We start from the raw sequence: 19,121 nt of genomic DNA on the forward strand, positions 1-19,121 counted from the left end.
GACCAGAAGGCAGGGGAAGGGCAGAAGAGATGTCCCGGGCATCTTGAGTTTGGCAGCTCATCTAAGTAGGAAGGATGTGTGCACCTGCTCGGTGGTAGGAGTGTGAGCTGTCATCAGCATCAAGGGATGGTGAGGAGCAGGTGATGATCTGAGTGGGGCAGCGTGTGCAAACCCACAGTGGTGCAGGCGAGATAGGCCCTTTGGAGACACTGGGTCCTGCATGGCCCGGATGCCAGGGTGATGGCTTTGGAGGCCTCCCCTGTCCGCGGTGGGGCTTGTTCAGCCTCCTGCAGACATGCAGGCTGAGGCTTGGGCATCCGCCGAGCACACCAGGAAGGTGAACCAAGTGTATCCCTGTGCCTTCCTCTAAGGAGAGCTGCCCCCTCACAGCCCCCTTATTACAGAGGATGAATCCACCTGGTGAATTTTTAGCATCATGTTCTAAACAAAGACCAAGCTCGTATTTAAGATGATCCAGTGGATAACGGGGACCAGCTACCTTGGGTGACAGGAGGGCGGGGGAAATTAGAGTCCCGGGGAGGGACCACTTGATCACCCTCTCTCCATGAAGAGGCCACTCTCGTCCACCCATGGAGAAGAGTTTTGGGACCAATAATCACCGCCTCACACTTCCTGCTCTGGGTATTAATTACTTTAATGGGAATTAAAGTCCCACAGGTCCCAAAGCCATGTCTGTGGGCCTGATATCTGGTCCCGGTTGATAGAGGGGATGAGAGTCTCTGTTTTACCTGGGAGTGCGAGCCCTCATCCTGGTCCTCACCCACCCGTGGCTGCCCAGTGGCCAACCCCCTAGACTCCCCGTCCCAACCGTAGCCCAGGCCCAGGTGGCAGCAGTGCCAGCCTCCTGCGCGCACCTGCTTAGAGACTTTGAGCCATGTCTTTTTGAGCCGGAAGATTGCGCTCCGGTTCATGGAGGAGGTGATCTCCAGGACGGCATTGTAGTTGTGTAAGCAGCGACAGATGTCAGCCACAGCCACCCACTTCTCGATGGCGCTCACCCTGGCATTGATGTCCTCGTTGCGGATGATTTCTGAAGCAATCAAGTTACTGATCTTTAAGCCAATGCAATAAGACAGGAAAAAAGTAAGAGAAATAAGTATGGTAAAGAGAAAAAAAATTATTATTCACACACTCGGTTTTGCCCGTTTTCCAAATCATTCCGAAAAGAATGAATTGGAAAGCTACAAGGACAAATAATAGAGCTCGTTAGGGTGGCTAGTTAAGGACTCTATATCAAACATGAGAAGTTTTCTATAAATTCACAATAACTCATTAGAAAATACAACAGAAAACAGATGACCTTCAAAATAACAATGGGGATGTATAAATTACCTAGGAACGTAATGAGAACCATGTAGGATGTTATGTGGGAGGAAAAGGTTACAAAGAGTGTAAAAAGCTTGAATAAGGCAGGCGTGGTGGCGCGCACTTGTGATCTCAGTATTTGGGAGGCCGAGACAGGAGGGTCGCAAGCCTTAGAAGCCCATAGAGACAATTGAAGCCTTTGAGCTTGGAAATACGCAAAGGCAGCTAAAGCCTATGGTCCTACAAATATATAAAAACAATAAAAACTCTAAGATCACACTGACTCTGCCTGGCACATTTCAGAGCCGTAAATATAGCAAGAGCCTTCTGCCCTGCTCTTAGAGAATAGACACAGTCACACTGGCTATAATTAGTGTCTCTGTTTCCCTCCTATTTTTTGGGACCCGGTCTTGGTATGGAAAAAGTAAATTCCAAGTGTTACTTCAAGAAACTCATAGTTGATGGGCAACCCATACAGCCCAATATAACAGAGGTTATATTATATATAAGCAAGGTAGACTATTGACCCCTGTGCTTAGTAGATACACAGCCCAGAGACAGAGGCACCACCTGCCTAAGACATAAGTTACTAGCCCATTGCCTCGGTGACGCTGATAAGCACGTCCCAGTAAGAAACTGTATTTAAGGACTGGGGTCTGGGTGGGGCAGAATTTCATTTTCGGGCTCTGCAGTGTGTCTTTCAGGCACGCTGCTTTTCTTCTTTTCCCTTTCCATTTCCTGTTGGCTCCGTAATAAAGCAAACTGAGCTATCAGTTTTAATTTCCCGATTCAACATATTGATTTGAATGGAGGAAAAGAACCCCCAGCATTGTGACGACGGGAACAATAACAAACAAAACCTAAAGGTCCAGAATGAGACCCACTGTCACCGCAGTGCCTGGAGTGGTCAGGGTGGGGAGGAGGCGCGCGAGCCCCGGGCGCAGCTGCCGGGGGGGGGGGCGAGTGGCCCCCGTTCTGCTGCCCACCCTGGCCAGCTGGCTTGCCATGCCCTGGGTCTGGCCCTCGTACCAGAGATCCTAGCCAGTACTAATCAGTGGGACAAAGACATCAGGGAGAAAAGGCCTGGAAGACAGCAAATAGAACAGTTCCAGGAGAGATTAAGAAAGCAGCTGCCGAGGAGACACACGTTCCGTGTCTCTGAAGGAAATGATTTGCACAGAGGGCAGAAGGCCGGTGGTGTTGAGGGCAGCCCCAAGGGGGCTCCCCGCAGTGCACTGTGGGGGCGCAATGCAACCTCAGAGCCTCAGTTTCTTCCTCTATCAAACGAGAATAACAGATTAAATGAGACAATTGCACCGGACACGGTGGCACATGCCTGTAATTACAGTACTTGGGAGGCTAAGACAGGAAGATTGTAGGTTTGAAACCAGCGCATGGTGACTTAGTGATACCCTGCTTTACACTAAAAAGTAAAGCGGGATGGGCTGTAGGGTTTGGGTTCAAACCCTAGTAATAAAAAAAAGAGAGATAGAGAGAGACCATTTCTGTGAAGCCCTTAGCACAGTGCCTGTCACGTGGTGAACTGAGCGCCAGCTTCTTTCCTGGGCATACAGTGGGGCAGGGGAAGGAGACGGCAGCGTTGGGCTGCTCGGTGCCGTGCAAGCGTGCAGGGTGTGGGCAGCTACAGCTGTTTTCTGAGGCCGCTCCTGGTCTCAGCCATTCTCTCTGTCCTGGGGGACAGGCAGGTCTCCATTCTGTTGTGCAGTTCACTACAGAAATGCCCCTGGAACCCAGGGCTGGTAGGCCCCACCCGCTCCCCGGGCTGCAGGACGCGGCCTCTCTCTCGTTTCCTCCTGGCTGGAGGGCCCTGCCAGGACGGGGCTTGGCTGTGTGGTCGGGACAAGTGGAGTCATGCGCTCCCGCCGGCCATCAAAGGCTCTCCACGCGTGTTGATGATTAAGCTCAGAGGAATGAACACACTGAGTGCAAGTGCTCCGGGCCATCACGAGGCCGGCTGTCTTGCGGATCCAGGGGGAGGAACTGGGGCCAATGCGTAGGAGTCGTGAGGAGTGATTGCTTTTCTCTCCCAGAGCCATCTTCCACTTTGGAGCCATGGGGGCAGGGGCTGCCACGCTCTGGACTCAAGAGACCCTTCCAGAGCCTCGGGTTTTCAGGATCTCAAATATGAGAACAGCCCCCAGCTCTCAGAGTTGGTGTGAGCTTTGATTTTATTGATTTATTTATTTTGTGGTACCAGGGATGGAACCTAGGTGCAGTCTATCTCCGAGCTATATGCTCAGCCCTACGTTTTGTTCTTTATTTTTGAAACAGGGTTACACTGAGTCGCAAAGGGCCTCACTAAGTACCCAAGGCTGTCCGTAAATCGCCATCTTCCGGTCTCAGCCTCCTGAATGCCGGGATTACAAGCGTGCGCCAAAATGCCTAGCTGGTGTGAGCTATCAATGAGATAATTGTGTATATAAAACACAGCACGAGGGTTGGGTGTGGTGGTGCACACCTGTGATCCCAGTACTTGGGAAACCAAAACAGGAGGACTGTAGCTTGGAGGCCAGCCTTAGTGATGAGAGACCTTTGGCAACATAGGGAGATCCTGTTACAAAATTCAAAATGAAAAGGATTGAGGATATAGTTTGAGGAAGAAAGTCTTTGGGTTCAATTCCCGGGACCAAAAAAAAAAAAAAAAAAAAAGAAAAAAGAAAAAAGTATAGTTTAGCAACTCAGGGGCAGCTGCTACTTTGCCCGTGCTCCCGCTCCCGGAAGCCTTGCCTTCGAAGGCTTTGGGCCTCTGCTGCTTTTTCTGTGCCTGCCTGAGAAGGGGTTCTGGGGTACAGGGCTTGCACAGCACCGTCTTATCTTGGTAACTGAGTCAGTTGGCCAGTTAGCCCAGGCCCTTCCTGTTACACACACAGGGCTGCTTTGCTGTTTTGGTATTTGGTCCCATCTCAACAGTTCCTCTGCAGGGAAGTGGGGTGGTCAGTCCAGCAGTGGAGGGCTGGGGGAGCACACACCCGGCCCTCCTCACCCTGCCCAGGGACACCTGCAAGCCCCTGGCTCCACCCAGACTGGCCCCGGGCAGCTCTGGGATGTCCACATGTCACCCATCTTGGGAGCCGTGGGGGGTGGTGAGAACATCATCACTTCTGGGGCAGTGTGAACTCCTCGCCCATGATGCAGGAGGCTCAGAAGGTTCTAGCAATGTGCGTCCTCCAGCCAACTATTCCATCCCTTTTCTTGGTGCCGGGAATGAACCCAGGGAGTCCTACCTTCAGCCCTATTTATGTAGAAACAGGATCTGGCTAAGTTACTCTGCACTGGATTTGAACCAGCGATCCTCCTGTCTCAGCCTCCCAAGTACTGGGATGACAGGCAAGGGCTGCGTGCTTCTCCACGGCCCCGCCCCCAGCTCGCACCGCCCTAGTTTCTAATACTGAGATGAGGTTAAAAAATAAGAAGCGTAGCAGGGCGTTCTTCAGCCCTTTTCCCCATCCGCCCTTCCTTTGCTACGTCCGTCCGTCCATCCTCTTTGCTATGGGCTCGCCACGCCCCAGGCTGAGGGAGGGCCCCCCGAAGCCAGGGGATGACTGTCCCAGTTAATCTTCACGTGACCTTTCAGCAGTAAGTCATTCAAGAGGCAAAGAAACCGAGACGCGGGGAAGCCACCGGCCCCGGGCCACAGGGCGCTAGAGAGGACCCTGGTGTCTTGGCTCCTGCACACGGGCAGCCGCCCTCCACCCATGGACAGCCTCCCTCCCGCCGCTCAGCTCCTCAAGGACCCGAAAGAGAAAGGCGCCGTGGCCTGTACGCACGTCGTTGAAGTGCTTGGTGGTTTTCATGATGTAAGGGGTCCTCTCATTCTTCTCCAGCTTCATCCAGCCCTGACCAAAGAACTCTCTGCAGGAAGGAAAGGGGGAGGACAGGCTTTGCTTTGATGATTTCATGGCTTCATGATTTTTTTTTTGGCAGTGATGGGGATTGAATCTAAGGCCCTGCACATGTTAGGCAAGTTCTCTACCACTGAGCAATATATCCGCAGCCCGTTTTATTTCTTTATTTATTTTGGTGGTACTGGGGTTTCTGGAAGCCCTTCTACCTCCGGTCTACACTCCCGGACCTAATTTTATACTTTTTTTATTTGGAAACAGGGTCTCTTAAGCCAGCGGGGCTGGCTTCGAACCTGCGCGATCCTCCTGTCTCTGCCTCCCAAGCGCGGGGATTACGAGCGTGCGCCACCACGCCCGGCACCCTGTTTTAATTTTGAAACAGAGTCTTGCTAAGTTGCTAAGGGTCTCACTAATTGCAGAGGCTGGCTTCAAGTCTGTGATCCTCCTGTCTCCGCCTCCCAAGTACTGGATTTACAGGTGTGTGCCACCAAACCCGGCTTCTCTTTGCTTTTTGAAGTGGCCGTTTCTGGGTGCACAAGCTTCTGCAGAGCCCTGGAGAGGAAGCAACCCTGGGCTCAAGTCCGACTTTGACTTGCGTCAGCCGAGTGGCTCCCGGCGAGCCCTCTGCGTCTCAGGGCCCAGTGTCCTCATCTGTAAAGTGGGATTATTGATGATAGTACTCTGAGGCTGAAGCAGGAGAAGTGTGTAGTTCAGCCTTCAGTGTAAGTGTGAAAACTGAGGACCACTTCCTGACTCAGGAATGCGGTGTTGGGGAATACTGTGCACTTATCAAAGTAGCACTTTTCAATACCATCCTGGTATATTGTTAGATGAAGGAAGAGGGATGCAAGATGACTGTAACCATACTAATAGTGAATACTGGAGCCAGGCGTGGTGGCGCACGCTTGTAATCCCAGCATTCGGGAGGCTGAGACCCGAGGATCACGGTTCGCGGACAGCCTCAGCTACTTAGTGAGGCCTCTGCAACTCAGTGAGACCCGGTTTCAAAATAAAGAATAAAAAATAGGGCAGGGGGTGTAGCTCGGAGGTCAAATGCCCCTGGGTTCAATCCCCAGACCTGCCAAAAAAAAAAAAATAGTGAATATTGGGAGTCACGGGGTGATGGTGGTGGTGGTGGTGGTGGTGACTAGCTATAGGCCGGAGGGGGAAGCACCTGCCTTGGGCTTCGTCAGCATCTACAGCTGTCCCTAAAGCCCTCCCCTGGGGGTTGCACGTGCACATTTCCTTGCGTCCTTCTGTCCACACATGCGAATGTGGACTCTTTCTAGACCTCCTGAGTCAGATGCTTGTGGAAAAGTGTGGGCGGGAGGGGGCCCATGCATTCTTGTTCCCAGCTCGTGCAGGGGCTTGGCAGTCTACCTCCCTGGCCTCAACCCTCACTTACTCATAAGGAATCTTCTTGAAGACAAGGTGGTCCAGCAGAGTCAGCTGCTCCGCGATCTCCAGGGCCGAATGGTTTTCAAAGGGCTCGGTCTTCATACCTTCTGCCTGAGGAAGCAAGGTCTGGGGTCAGGCCCGCCAGGGCCGGCTCCTGCTCTCCTGGCCTCTTTGCCAAGGGACTCTGGTAGACTCTGGTGGGGCGGACGGGGAGGAGGCGTGGCGAGGAGAAGGAGGAGAGGGGCCAGGAGCCAGGCGCAGCGCACCCTGTGTGTGAGGACTGTCCCGGGCAGCCACCCTGTGCCCTGCCAGGCCGCCCAGCAAATGAATGAAACAGTAGGGCTTCCAGAGGTTAAGGACCAGCCCACGTCACTCAGCGAGAAGCAGGTCGCCCGACTCTAGGCTGTGACTAGGCTCTCCCTTAAGCTTCTGCCTGGGCCTCAAGTAGCTTCAACCCCAAATCCCACTTGAGACTCAGTAGCAGGTGTGGATTAGGACCTGGGACAGCGTTCCTTTGGCACGCGGAAGATAGCCATCTGGCCTAAGTTCTGGGCTACCATGACCCTGGTGCCTGGGGGTCACCCATGGAGCACTTTAGGGTGTCCACCACCTGGGCCCCCCGGCAGGGATCGGATGAGGAGAAGGCACAAGGAGCCCGGTGTGCCTGAGCACAGTGGTCTCGCAGAAGGTCTGCTGGCCTGGGGAGGGTCTGCGGGGCGGGCACGAGGAGAGGGAGGAGAGGAAAGAGACACTGTGCTGGTCCTGGGAGGAGCCAGGAACAAGGATCCTCACACCCCTGCGCCCTCGGGCCATAGAGGAGAAGAGGGCTCAGCCCCTCCGGCAGCACGGGCTCAGACAGGGAACCACCCACCCCCTTGTGGCTTCTGCTTTCTCCTGTTTACTCCACTTTGCCCAGAAGTGGCAGCGGGTTGACCCGAGCGCACAGCGGCCCACCTGCACTGGTTATAAGGTCAGTGGGGTCCACCCATGCCCAGGGAGCAAGCCACTCCTCCTGGATGAAGCGTCTCCCTCCCATGTCCTTTGCAGACACTGAGGAATGCATGGCCAGGCCCTTGCTGGACACAGAGCAACAGAGACCTGAAGGCACAGTTGCTGACTGCGGCCAGCTCAGGTGGGCCGCTGGGGCACGCAGGTGGAGCCGGGAACACGCCTTCATGCTGGGTGGGGGGCGTGGGGGTCACGGATGCTTTTTGCCAGTGGACCGGGGCAGAAGCCTAGGTGCAGGATCATAGGTGTGGAAAAAAGAATTGTGAACCAAGTAGCAAGGTGGAGGGCTGAGGTAGGAAAGGAGAAGGAAGGGAAACAGGTAGAAGGGGGACGAGTGGGGAAGAAAGGGGGCCTTAGCTTTAAATCTAAGAACTCCATGATCACCTCCGCCTTCGCTCTGAAGGCCCGTTTTCCTCTAAGCCTGATTTTTTAAAAGGCCCCGTTAAATCTTAGAGCACTGTAAATTCAGTTAATTGGCGCCTATGGATTTTGTTAGCTTACAGGATGTATTTTAGACTGATCAAAGAAGTCTGGAGAAAGACATGGCCTAAAGCCTGATGATATGGGTAGGGTTCAAGATCCATCATCAGCCAGATAACATCCACTGGAGGATTCTGAGAACCAGACCACCACCTCAGCCCTGCAGTCCACGATCAGAGGAGCCGAGCTCGCCACCCCATTCGCTCTTCATTTACAAGGTTTCTTATAATAGAGGAGCCACGCTCCCCAGAGGGTCAATCTCTCTCACGTGGAGGTGGCCTGCATTCTCTCTTGAATGTATAATTCTTACTTCTCTAAATAAACCTGCCTGTAGCTCTATTCTGTGTCTTGGAAATTTGTTTCCAACCCGTGTCCATGTCACGACCAAGGGGATGACCTCCTGCCTTGCAGGGCAGGGACCCTGTGGTGGAGTCTTTTCCTTGCATCCACAGGAGGGGATCTAGGCTCTGAAAGGGGTGAATGAATGAACGCAGGCAGACAGCTCAGCATATTTGCCCGAGGGTCCTGCGGCCCCGGGGCTAGGCCCAGGATGGCGGACTGGTCAGGTTGAAGGCAGGCTCCAGGAGTGAGGTTGGGCTGGGGTATGTCCCAGTGGCTCGGGCCAGGAGAGGGTGTGCTGGGCCCGGTGGGGCAGACGGCCTTTGCTGCCTTTTGGTGTGGCTTAGGAGAGGGTCACCTGGAGGCAGAGGTCGGAGCTTACGGTTCCCATCACAGTTCATGAGGCCTGTGAGCCATCTCACATTAAGAAGGCTCTCTCCCTTCTGGTGAGGTCGTTGTCCCCTGACCCCATCCCAAACTGGATCTGTCCCGCCCAGGCTCTGGGGCCCCTGTCAGGGCCAGAGGATGGCTCTGGGGGGCTCCAAGGCCCTCTGTTCTGGGAAAGCCTGAGTTTGTTCACGGAAGGACGAGGGGCCTCCTGCTCTCGATGGGCAAACACTCCAGCCACCTCGTTGTGCAAGGGGTAGGAGTGCGGTCCACTCCCTTGGGGGAGGGCCTGCCTGGCACTCTCATGTCACAGGTCAGTTTGCAGAAAGTGGATTCTGGGTGCCACCAACTTCACTGCCAAGGGGCGTGTGTGGGCTGTGGGGGGAGAGGCACCAGCCCTGGGGTACCCTGCTGCTCTGTGGGGGGCCCCAGGTAACACTCAGTGCTAGGAATCAGGAGGGGCTGGTGAGGGGAGCGGGGCCCAGCACACTAAGCCCTCACACTGGCCACTTTCCCCGGCCACCCTGGGGCTGGGCAGCAGGGCACGACCATCTCTGGGGAAGTCGGAGTGAGTCTGTCTAAAGCATTCCTGGCCACCATGATGCAGAGACTGAGCTCTTTGGGGTGGCTCATGATGGCCGTCTGGGGTGCATTTCAGCAGCCTGGAAGAAAAAGTGGGCCCTAGCCAGACTCCAGAAGCCCCTGAGACTGCCATTCCCGTATGCTGTGCCCAGTGCCACCATTAGATGCGTTTCCCATCACAATTAGTAAGGCTTGTGAGCAATCCCACAGTAAGAGGTACAGCTCTCCCTGGACCCACCGCTTCTAGGCAGGTGGCCAGCTGGATCCTGCCTCCGGGGCCCGAGACAGCATGGGGCAGAAAGTGCGTTCTTGCTCCAGGGCCGGCTGGTTATAATCCCAGACCCAGAAACCTTTTCACTCAACTTTATATCCAAAACCTTCCCTTCCTTTCCTTTCCTCTCCTCTCCTCTCCTCTCCCCTTTCTTTCTTTCTTTCTTTCTTTCTTTCTTTCTTTCTTTCTTTCTTTCTTTCTTTCTTTCTTTCTTTCTTTCTTTCTTTCTTTCTTTCTTTCTTTCTTTCTTTCTTGCAGTTTTGGGAGTTAAACCCAGGGGCATTCTACCTCTGAGCTACATCCCAGCCCTATTTTTTCTTCTTTATTTTGAAACAGGGTCTTGCTAAGTTGTGGAGGGCCTCACTAAGTAGCTGAGGCTGGCTGTGTACCAGTTATCCCCCTGTCTCAGCCTCCCAAATGCTGGGATTACAAGTGTGCACCACAATGCCTGGCTCTAAACCCCCTTTTTAAACCTATTTGTGTGTGTGTGTGGGGGGGGTACTGGGGATTGAACCCAGGGGCACTCTACCTCAGAGTGATATTCCCAGAACTTTTTGTTTTTTATTTGGAAATAGGATCTCACGAAGTTGCTGAGGCTGTCCTCAAACCTGGGATCCTCCTCTCTCAGCCTCCCAAGCACTGAGATTACAAAGTGCACCACCATGCCCTGCTAAAGTCTGTATTTTTATGAATCTGAGCATCATACCCACACTTGCAATATGACCAATTAATATACCTACTATAAAAAAACCTCTTACCCCAACTCTCATGTATATGAGGTACCTCTGTGCCTGTAATCATATTAAACATTCCACCACAAACATAAGATATATGTCTGATAAAAGAATGGCTTCGATAGAGTAAATAATAGAGCGTGAAATCCTCTTATTTCTAGAATCAAAGGAATGGAGCCTAATCCTAAGAATCTAAAATTCTAAGGGCTACCCATCACACCCGAGTGGGAACACCAGCTCTCACTGCTGCCCCCTACCGCCACATGAGTGAACTGCAGGAGCCCCGAGTGCCGCCCCTCTGCAAAATGGAGAACCAAGAAAACTATCAGCCTCCTTGATCAGTGTCGGGGTCTCAGAGTGAGACAGGCCCAGCACACAGAGCAAGCCACCAACTTTCTTCTCCTGCCAGGGGTAGTGTGACAGAAAGAGGCAGCAGAGGGGACCAGGGATGGGAACCGAGGATGGAAAAAAGGGAAAGGCTGGTGATACAAGCTGACTTTTGTCTCTCAATAAAGATGCACGGAGGTCTCGGCCCCTGGTACCTGTGCACGGAACCTCACTGTGACCCTGCCTGGAAATACTCTTTGCCAAGGTAATCAAATTAAGAGGAAGTTGCCAGGGTGAGCCCTCATCCAATAAGCCTGGTGTCCTCATAAGAAGGGGCGATGCGGACACAGGGCAGACATGCTCAGAGGGAAGGGGATGGCGGGACGCAGGAGGAAATGGCCGGACACCTCGGAGGTGGCGGTGGGAGCGACACACGGCTAGCCATGTGGAGTGCCCGCCAGACACGGGAGAGGAGCAAGGGCGGGCCCTCCTGGCCCTCCCCGGGAGCCCTTGGAGAGATCCAGCCCTGGGGCCACCTTGGGCGCCTCTGGCCTCCAAAGCTGGGTGAGCATGCTTCTCTTGTTTCAAGACACCCAGTTTGTGGACCTTTGTCACGGTAGCCACAGGAGGTGGCCATGCTGGGTCGGGGGTCTTGGGGCAGGGAGAGCTGTGGGGGAGGGAGGCGGCCTGCTCACCATCTGCGTGACCTCCTCCAGCGTGATCTGGTTGTCACCTGGGTCCTCCTGGGTCAGAGTCCTGGGGGGAGAAGGCAGCTGAACCCCACCCTGAACTCCACTCTCTCCCCAGCACAGTCAGACAGAAGGCCCTGAGACACCCTAGCCTCCCTGGGCTGGTTCCTGTCCTCTGCCAGGGCCATAGTTCCCTTCCTTTTCCTCTTCCTCCTCATCCTCCTCCGCGTCCTCCTCTTCGTCCTCCTCCTCATCGTCCTCCTCCTCCTCCTTTTTTTTTTTTTTTTTTTTTTTTTAACTGGAGATTGAACCCAGGGACATTCTACCTCTGAGCTACATCCCAGCTCTATTTTATTTTTTATTTTGAAACCGGTTCTCATGATGTTGCTGAGGGCTCTCACTAAATGGCTGAGGCTGGCCTCAGACCCATGATCCCCCTGTCTCAGCCTCCCAAGACTGGGATAAAAGGTGTGCACCACCATGCTTGGCCCTCCTTTCTTCTTCACCACCTTTTCCTGATGGTCCTGACCCCTGGGAGGGTACAGAGGAGGCAGGGTTGGGGAGGGGTCGTGCTAAGGAGAAGGCAGAGGAATGGGGGCGGGTCACGGTGGGACATGTTGGTGGGCCCCCAAAGCACGCCCAGTGCCTCTGCTAGCTGTGAAGGAACTCAGGGCCGCCATCTGTGCATGCAGGGGAGGAGGGATGGCGGCCAGCCTGGGAGCACTCGGGGGTCTGCCGGGCCAAGCCTGCTCTTCCTACAGCACCAAGAAAAGGAAGCACACAGGACAAGCTTCTAGATCTCACCTGGCTTCGGGCACGTGATTGGGGCTGACCTGGGCTGGGTGCACTCCTACGGACCTCCCAGGGAGGACCCTGAGGGAGACTCCGAGGGCCTGGGGCCAGCAGAGGCTCTCGGGTCCAGGGCGCACCCCCTGGTAGGCATGGAGGATGAAGGAGGCCTGAGGACAGTCTAGGACTTGAAGCTGGGGTGCGGGGATGGGATGCCAGGGCCTCAAATGTGAGGCTGAGCTTGGTTGGGAGACGGAGGCTGGGAGGCCTGAGCCCTGTCACAGGACAGTGACTGGGTGGGGTAAGGGGTGGCCGGCAAAGGTCTGGAGGTCAGAGGCCTGAGCTGTCACACCCAGGCGGAGTAGGAAGGGCGACAGCCTCAAGCGGAGCAGGAGACGGTGGGTCCCTGAGCGGCCTGTGCCAGTGACACCCACAACCTCACCCTGGCCTCACCCCGGCCCTTGGAGCAGGCATTGTTCACCCATTTTACAGAGGTGCAGAACGAGGCCTAGAGAAGGGACGTGGCCAGGTCAACGGCGAGTCACTGGCCAGGCCGGCTCAGGCGTGGGGCTGCCTGGGCTCCAACCTCCTCCAGGAGAGGCAGGCTGGGGGCGGTGACAGGCAGCTGCGGTCAGTCCAGCGGACATCCCTGCCGCCAGTGCGCTCCAGCAGGGGCCTGCGGAGACGCCAGCACATGCAGCTCCTGGGACTGACTCATGTGGATTTTCATCTTACTCACTTTTTTTTCTTTCCTTTTTTTTTTTTTTTTTTTTTTTGCGGTACTGGGGATGGAACGCAGGGGCATTCTACCTCCGAGCTACACCCCCAGCCCTATTTTTATTCTTTATTTTGAAACAGGGTCTCACTGAGTTGCAGAGGGCCTCACTAAGTAGCTGAGGCTAGCCTCAAACCGCAATGCTCCTGTCTCAGCCTCCCGAATACTGGTATTACAAGCGTGAGCCACCACGCCTGGCCTTACTCACTTCTAATGAACTAAGATCTCTTATTTCTTAATACTTTTATGGTGCACTGTAATTGCACACTGTAATGAGAGATTTAAAGTGATAGATTCAAACATGCACGCATCTCTTGGAGTGTTTCTCTATAATTAGCTAAGAGTTATAAATAGTCACATGGAGTGTTTGCCCTGCTGTTGGGCTCACAGGTGTCAGCTCTGGGCAGCATGGAGAAGCAGGGGGGTTCTTGTGTCAAGGGGATCAAGGCTCGGTGGAGTGGGGGTGCAGGAGGGCCTGCACAGCTCTGACGTGCCGGCCTGGGCTGTCCAGCCTGAGGGCCCTCCTGACCCCTGCCTGCAGCCGGCCCGTATGGGCGCAGGGCTCCTGTCCCACTGGGCCATCCTGGGCGGGAGGTGAGCATGTCCTACCTGATGATGTTGGCAGCAGCCTTCCGCTCCTGGGTCAGCAGCTCCGGGTCGTGCATGACCTCCTCTAGGAAGCCGATCACCTTGCATTTGAGCTCGGCATTGGTCTCAAAGTCCTGCGGGGGACAGGAGTTTGGCTCTGGCCACCGTTCTTAAGCTGCCCTGCAGTGGCCTGGCCAGGCTGGAGGGAGCGGCTCTGGTGGGCCACTTGGGCTCTGTATCTCTGACACTTTTTTTCTGTGTGTGTGTGTAGTACTGGGGATTGAACTCAGGGGCATTCTGCCTCAGAGCTACATCCTCAGCCTTATTATTATTTTTTTTTTTGCAGTATTGGTAATGGAACCCAGGGGCATTGTACCTCTGAGCTACACCCTCAGCCCTATTTTCTATTCTTTATTTTGAAACAGGGTCTCACTGAATTGCAAAGAGACTAAGTAGTAGCTGAAGCTATCTGTGAACTGTGATCCTCCTGTCTCAGCCTCCCAAATGCTAGGATTACAAGTATGCACCAGCACGCCCGGCATCAGCCCTATTATTTTATTTTGAAACAGGGTCTCACTAAGTAGCTGAGGCTGGCTGCAAACCTGCAATCCTCCTGTCTCAGCCTCCCAAGTATTGGGATTACAAGCATGCACCACCATGCCTGGCTCTATTCTATTTTTTTATTTGGAAACAGGGTCTTGCTAAGTTGCTAAGGGCCCCAACAAATGGCTGAGGCTGACTTCAAACCTGCAATCCTCCTGTCTCAGCCTCCCAAGTACTGGGATTACAGACATGCACACTGCACCCGACTAAACCTCTGATACTCTCTCATAGACTGTGGCAGGGCACGACTGGGGCTTCAAGGCCTTAGGTACAGGGCACAGGGGTGAGACCATGGGCCATCCATCAGCCGCTGTGCCCGGGCCAGGGAGGCACAAGCCTACCTGTATCCCTGCTGCAGAAGGAGGTGGAGAGACAGAGCCTCCTTGTCCCCTGGATTCTGGGACTATTAGGGTGGCCCTCACTTTGACAGCAGTGCTTTGGGAGCGGCTGGTTCCTGGGTCCAGCACATGGTGGTCCTCAGCAGCCTGCCAGGAGGGCTCCTACCCACCTGAGAGTGCTTGGACACCCAGTGGCGAAGAACGTTCAGCACGCGGTTGGTGGCTGCTCTGCGAATCACAAACTCCTTGTCCCCGTTCCTCTGGTCAGGGGGAAACCCTGGGGACAGGAGAGCCATAAAGGAGAGAGAAGAGGTGAGGCCAAGGAACAGCTCGCTCTAGTCTGGGTGTACCCCCAGATCTGGGGCTGCTCCGTGTCTGTTGGGTGAGAGGGCTGCCGGCAGGGGAGAATACAGCTGGCCTCTGACCCAGGAAATGGAGGCCACAATTTCTCAGTGGACACTGTCATGAACGCCCAGCCTCTGCCAGATCTCTGCATCTTTCAGGGGCTACTAAATGATTCAGGAAGCCCTCCATGACAGAACCGTGCAGGCCACCCCAGGCACCAGAGCTCTCAGGAGCCCCTGCCCCAGCCTGTTTTTGTACAAAGTGAGAGGTGGGAGGGCGGGGGCACGGGGCTCCTGGGGCTGAGGGGCCTTGCGGAGTGCAATCTGGGCAGGTAGCAGAGGAGGCTGGTGGGGAGGAAGGCGTGTACAGGGGGGCAGGTGCAGAGCCCCAGCAGATGCAGAGAGAGATGGAGGCCATGTTTCAACATCTCTATAAAAAACAGGAAAGCAAACTGCAACACAGTGGTGTGGGAAACATGGATTCCGAAGAGTGAGAGGAAGGAGGGGAGGTAGGGGCTCTCGGAGGTGGCACTGGTAGCAGGACCGTCTGTGTCTGCAGAAGCGCATGCTGAACGCCAATGCGGGGCAGGTCCCAGGGCCGTGGCCGAGGAGTGGAGGCGCCGCACACCTGCGCTGGCTAAGGACATCCTCCGGTACTTCTCCTTGTTTGGGGTGCCCTCGTTGGCTCCTGCGGTTGCTATGGCAAAGGCGGAAGCGGCGGAGAGGGCGCTGCGGTTATTGTCCAGCTCGCGGCAGGAGGTCATCACCACTCCATTGTTATAGGAGAAGAGCGGGAACTCTGTGGGGAAGACGAAACCAACCCTCAGCCGGTCCTGGGGCCAGCCCTCAGGGTGGTAGAAAAGCAGGCACCTCTACCACCGTAGGACCCGGCCCTGCCACTCCGCGGTATCTTTCCAAAAGAATTAAAGTCAGAATACAATAACAATGCGCATAGATTCCTGTTTATAGCAGCACAAACTCACAATGGGCCAAATTATGGAACCGACCCAGGTGTCCATCAACAGATGAGTGGGAAACAAAATTGGGAGATACACACACACAAGGGGATTTTACTGAGCCTTAAAGAAGAACAAAATTACGCCATTTGCGAGAAAATGGATAGTTAGAGACTATTGTGCTAAGTGAGATGGGCCGGTCTCAGGAAGTCAAGGGCGATACTCTTATATGTGGAAGCGAGAGAAAATAGGAAACAAGAAGGGCTTCAGATACGTGAAGAGAGACACAGTAGGACATTAGAAGGAGACGGGGAGGGCGGGCAGGAAGGGAAAGGGCCGATGAAGGAATGAGTGCAAAGGTTGTTAGGTCTTGATGTAAAGGTATCGCCCTTGAGCTCACTAACACGTACGGGGATTGGGAGTCTGGGGGGGACGCGGAGGGAAAGTGCCATGTGCACGCCTGCTGCTATCACTTTGAACCTCACTCTGATGTGTAATCACAATGCGGCAATAAAAGTATAAAACATTAAAAAGCCGGGCGTGGTGGCGCACGCCTGTAAGCCCAGCATTCGGGAGGCTGAGACTGAAGGATGGCAGTTTGCGGACAGCCTCAGCTACTTAGGCCTTTTGCAACTCAGTGAGACCCTGTTTCAAAATAAAGGATAAAAAATAGGGCTGGGGGTGTAGCTCGAAGGTAGAATGTCCCTGGGTTCCATCCCTGGTACTGCAAAACAAAAATTAAAAAAAAGAGAAAAGAAAGGAAAAACAGGTGTCTTGAGGCTACACCTGCTTCAAAAACCAGCAGCTCGCCAGGCGTGGTGGTGCATACTTGTAATCCCAGCGCTTGGGAGGCTGAGATAGGAGGATTGCACAGGTTCGAAGCCAGCCTCAGCTATTTAGTGAGGCTCTCAGCAACTTAGTGAGAACCTGTTTCCAAATAAAATATAAAAAAATAGGTCTGGGGGTATAGCCCGGAAGTAGAAAAGCCCCTGGGTTCCACCCCCAGTACCACACACACACACACACACACACACACACACACACACATGAACTAGCAGCTCTGTCTCTTGTACCAGGACTGGTTGTGTGTGTGGGGGTCTGTTAGTGTCTCTGGGAATGGTCATGTCCTGACATCTGTAGGGCTATCCCAGGGTGGGAAGGCCTTGTCAAATCTCTTCTTTTCTTTCTCCCTTCCCTTCTCTTTCTTTTTTTTCCTCTTCTTTTCTTTCATAGTACTGGGGATTGAACCCAGGAGCATTCTATCTCCAAGCCACAGCCCTATTTTTATTCTTTATTTTGAAACAGGATCTCACTAAGTTTCGGAGGGCTTCACTAAGTAGTTGAGGCTGGCCGCGAACGTGCAATCTTCCTGTCTCAGCCTCCCAAGTACTTTCTTTTTTTCTTTTTAATAATAGCCTCTTAGTGGTAACCATAGTAGACGCCATCTCCAGGAGGAGGAGTCACAGGCAGGGCCACCCTGGGAGCCGAGGTCCTATGAGTTCTCTTCCCATCCCTGGGTGTCTCTGCTGTGAGGAGAACTTTATAGAAACCAGAGACCAGGGTGGATCCCTCTCAGGAGCCTGGGACTGAGATGGCCCATGTGTGATGTCATTACCTTTTGGAGTCTTTTTTCTTATTTGAAAACTAGGTATAACCTGGCCTTCTCTATGAGTCCTGTTGAGAAGATGACAGGACTTATCACAGAGCCTGGCATGGGCTCCCAGGAAGCACCTCAGACTCTGAATCTCCCCTGCACAAGCCCCCCAGGCTGGGCCTCCACTCCCCCCAGCTGGCTGGTTAAATGGTCTCGCCAGAAGTTGACTGAGCCAGATGTACTCAAACAATGTTTCGGCACCACAGTCCCCACTGGGGACTATGGGATATCAGAGCGGTCAGCGCCCTTGAGCATGACTCACGGACGCAAAGGATGATATCTGCTCGTCTCCACTCGCCTGCGCCCTCTCCCCTCTGGGGCTCTACCCGTGTTTTGGCACCGGCGAGCTGCGTGTACCTGAGGAGTTTTTGCTTTTGACGGACTTGGGTGTTGTTGGAGATTTAGTTGGCGATGTCTCAGTCTCTCCGTCATCGCTCTGGTTTTGATCGACATCTGACTCTTCTCTCACAGAGACTTCTGAGCCTGGGAGAAAAGAAAGACTTTTCTCAATTATCCACTGATTTGAAAATTCACTTCTCTAAGTTATCAAAGCAGAACAGAGTAAGTTTGGGATATCCTGGAAGAAGGCAGTTTTAGCGGCTTTATTGACTCCAGGCATTGTAGAAACTTCCACGTGGGAAAGGATATTGTGAATTTACAAGATGGCTTTTGTGCTACCAGAGCTACTCAAACCTTCAGGGGACACCCAGGATCTTGTTAGATTGCGGATTCTGATTCAGGTCTGCCGTGAGGCCTGACTGCCTGCAGTTCTAACAAGTTCCCGATGATGTCCAGCGGTGGCCATGGACTGCTCACTGCATATTGGCATATTGAGTAGAAGTCTCTCTCTCTCTCTCTCTCTCTCTCTCTCTCTCTCGCTCTCTCGCTCTCTCCTCTCTCCCTCTCTCTCCCTCTCTCTCCTCTCTCTCCCTCTCTCCCTCTCTCCCCCTCTCTCTCTTCCCTCTCTCTCTTCCCTCTCTCTCTTCCCCTCTCTCTCTCCTCTCTCTCTTCTCTTTTCTCTCTCTCTCTCTCCCTCTCTCTCTCCTCTCTCTCTCTCCCCCCCCTCCCTCTCCCTCTTTCTCATTTTGTGTCTTAGGGTGACCATCTTCCTGGAGTAGCCCAGGACAGTCCTGTTGCCCCATGTAATTTTGGGAATCTCACAGTCTACACACATTGGGAAAGCGGATGAATTATATCCCCCTCTGGCATGCTGAATCACTGGTCAAAGGTCTTCTTTTCTTTTGTGCTGGGGATTGAACTCACGTTCTACTTCTTCACGACACCCTCGGTTCCTTCTATTTTGAATCAATCAGCCTTGCAGTTACAACACACTAGCCTCAAATCTGTGATCCTCCTGTCTCAGCCTCTCAAGTGTTGAGAAAACAGGTGTGCCCCACTATGCTCTGCTCGGTTAAAACTTCTTAACCACTTTGGGCTAGAAATTGAGTGCAGTTATACTTGATCTTTTGGAAAAACCCAAAAAGCCACAGATCCTTTCTTTAGAAAAGAATGCTCACACACACACACACACACACACACACACACACACACACACACACACACTCACACACTGTTTGGGGGTCCCTGGATCACTAGTGAAGAGGAAGCCTGGTGGGTTGTGGTGCAGTGCAGTGGTGAAGTATGTACCTGGCGTGTGCGAGCCTCTGGGT

General features: G+C 53.7%; 1 protein-coding gene across 3 annotated transcripts in view; it reads right to left on the reverse strand.

Annotated features, from left to right (window-relative positions):
• The window catches only part of RASGRF1 (Ras protein specific guanine nucleotide releasing factor 1), a gene marked incomplete at both ends in the record, with an annotated part of 105,531 nt that overhangs the window by 16,700 nt on the left and 69,710 nt on the right, over nt 1-19,121 (reverse strand). For all 3 annotated transcript variants that reach the window (XM_080690553.1, XM_080690551.1, XM_080690552.1), the window contains 8 exons: nt 876-1,073; nt 5,115-5,199; nt 6,595-6,698; nt 11,411-11,471; nt 13,578-13,690; nt 14,668-14,774; nt 15,470-15,640; nt 17,809-17,934. In XM_080690553.1, coding sequence (XP_080546679.1) covers nt 876-1,073; nt 5,115-5,199; nt 6,595-6,698; nt 11,411-11,471; nt 13,578-13,690; nt 14,668-14,774; nt 15,470-15,640; nt 17,809-17,934 — 965 coding nt within the window. The remainder of the gene's footprint in view (nt 1-875; nt 1,074-5,114; nt 5,200-6,594; nt 6,699-11,410; nt 11,472-13,577; nt 13,691-14,667; nt 14,775-15,469; nt 15,641-17,808; nt 17,935-19,121) is intronic.

Source organism: Muscardinus avellanarius (genome assembly GCF_963383645.1).
Source record: "Muscardinus avellanarius genome assembly, chromosome: 3".
Classification (NCBI taxonomy): Eukaryota; Metazoa; Chordata; class Mammalia; order Rodentia; family Gliridae; genus Muscardinus; species Muscardinus avellanarius.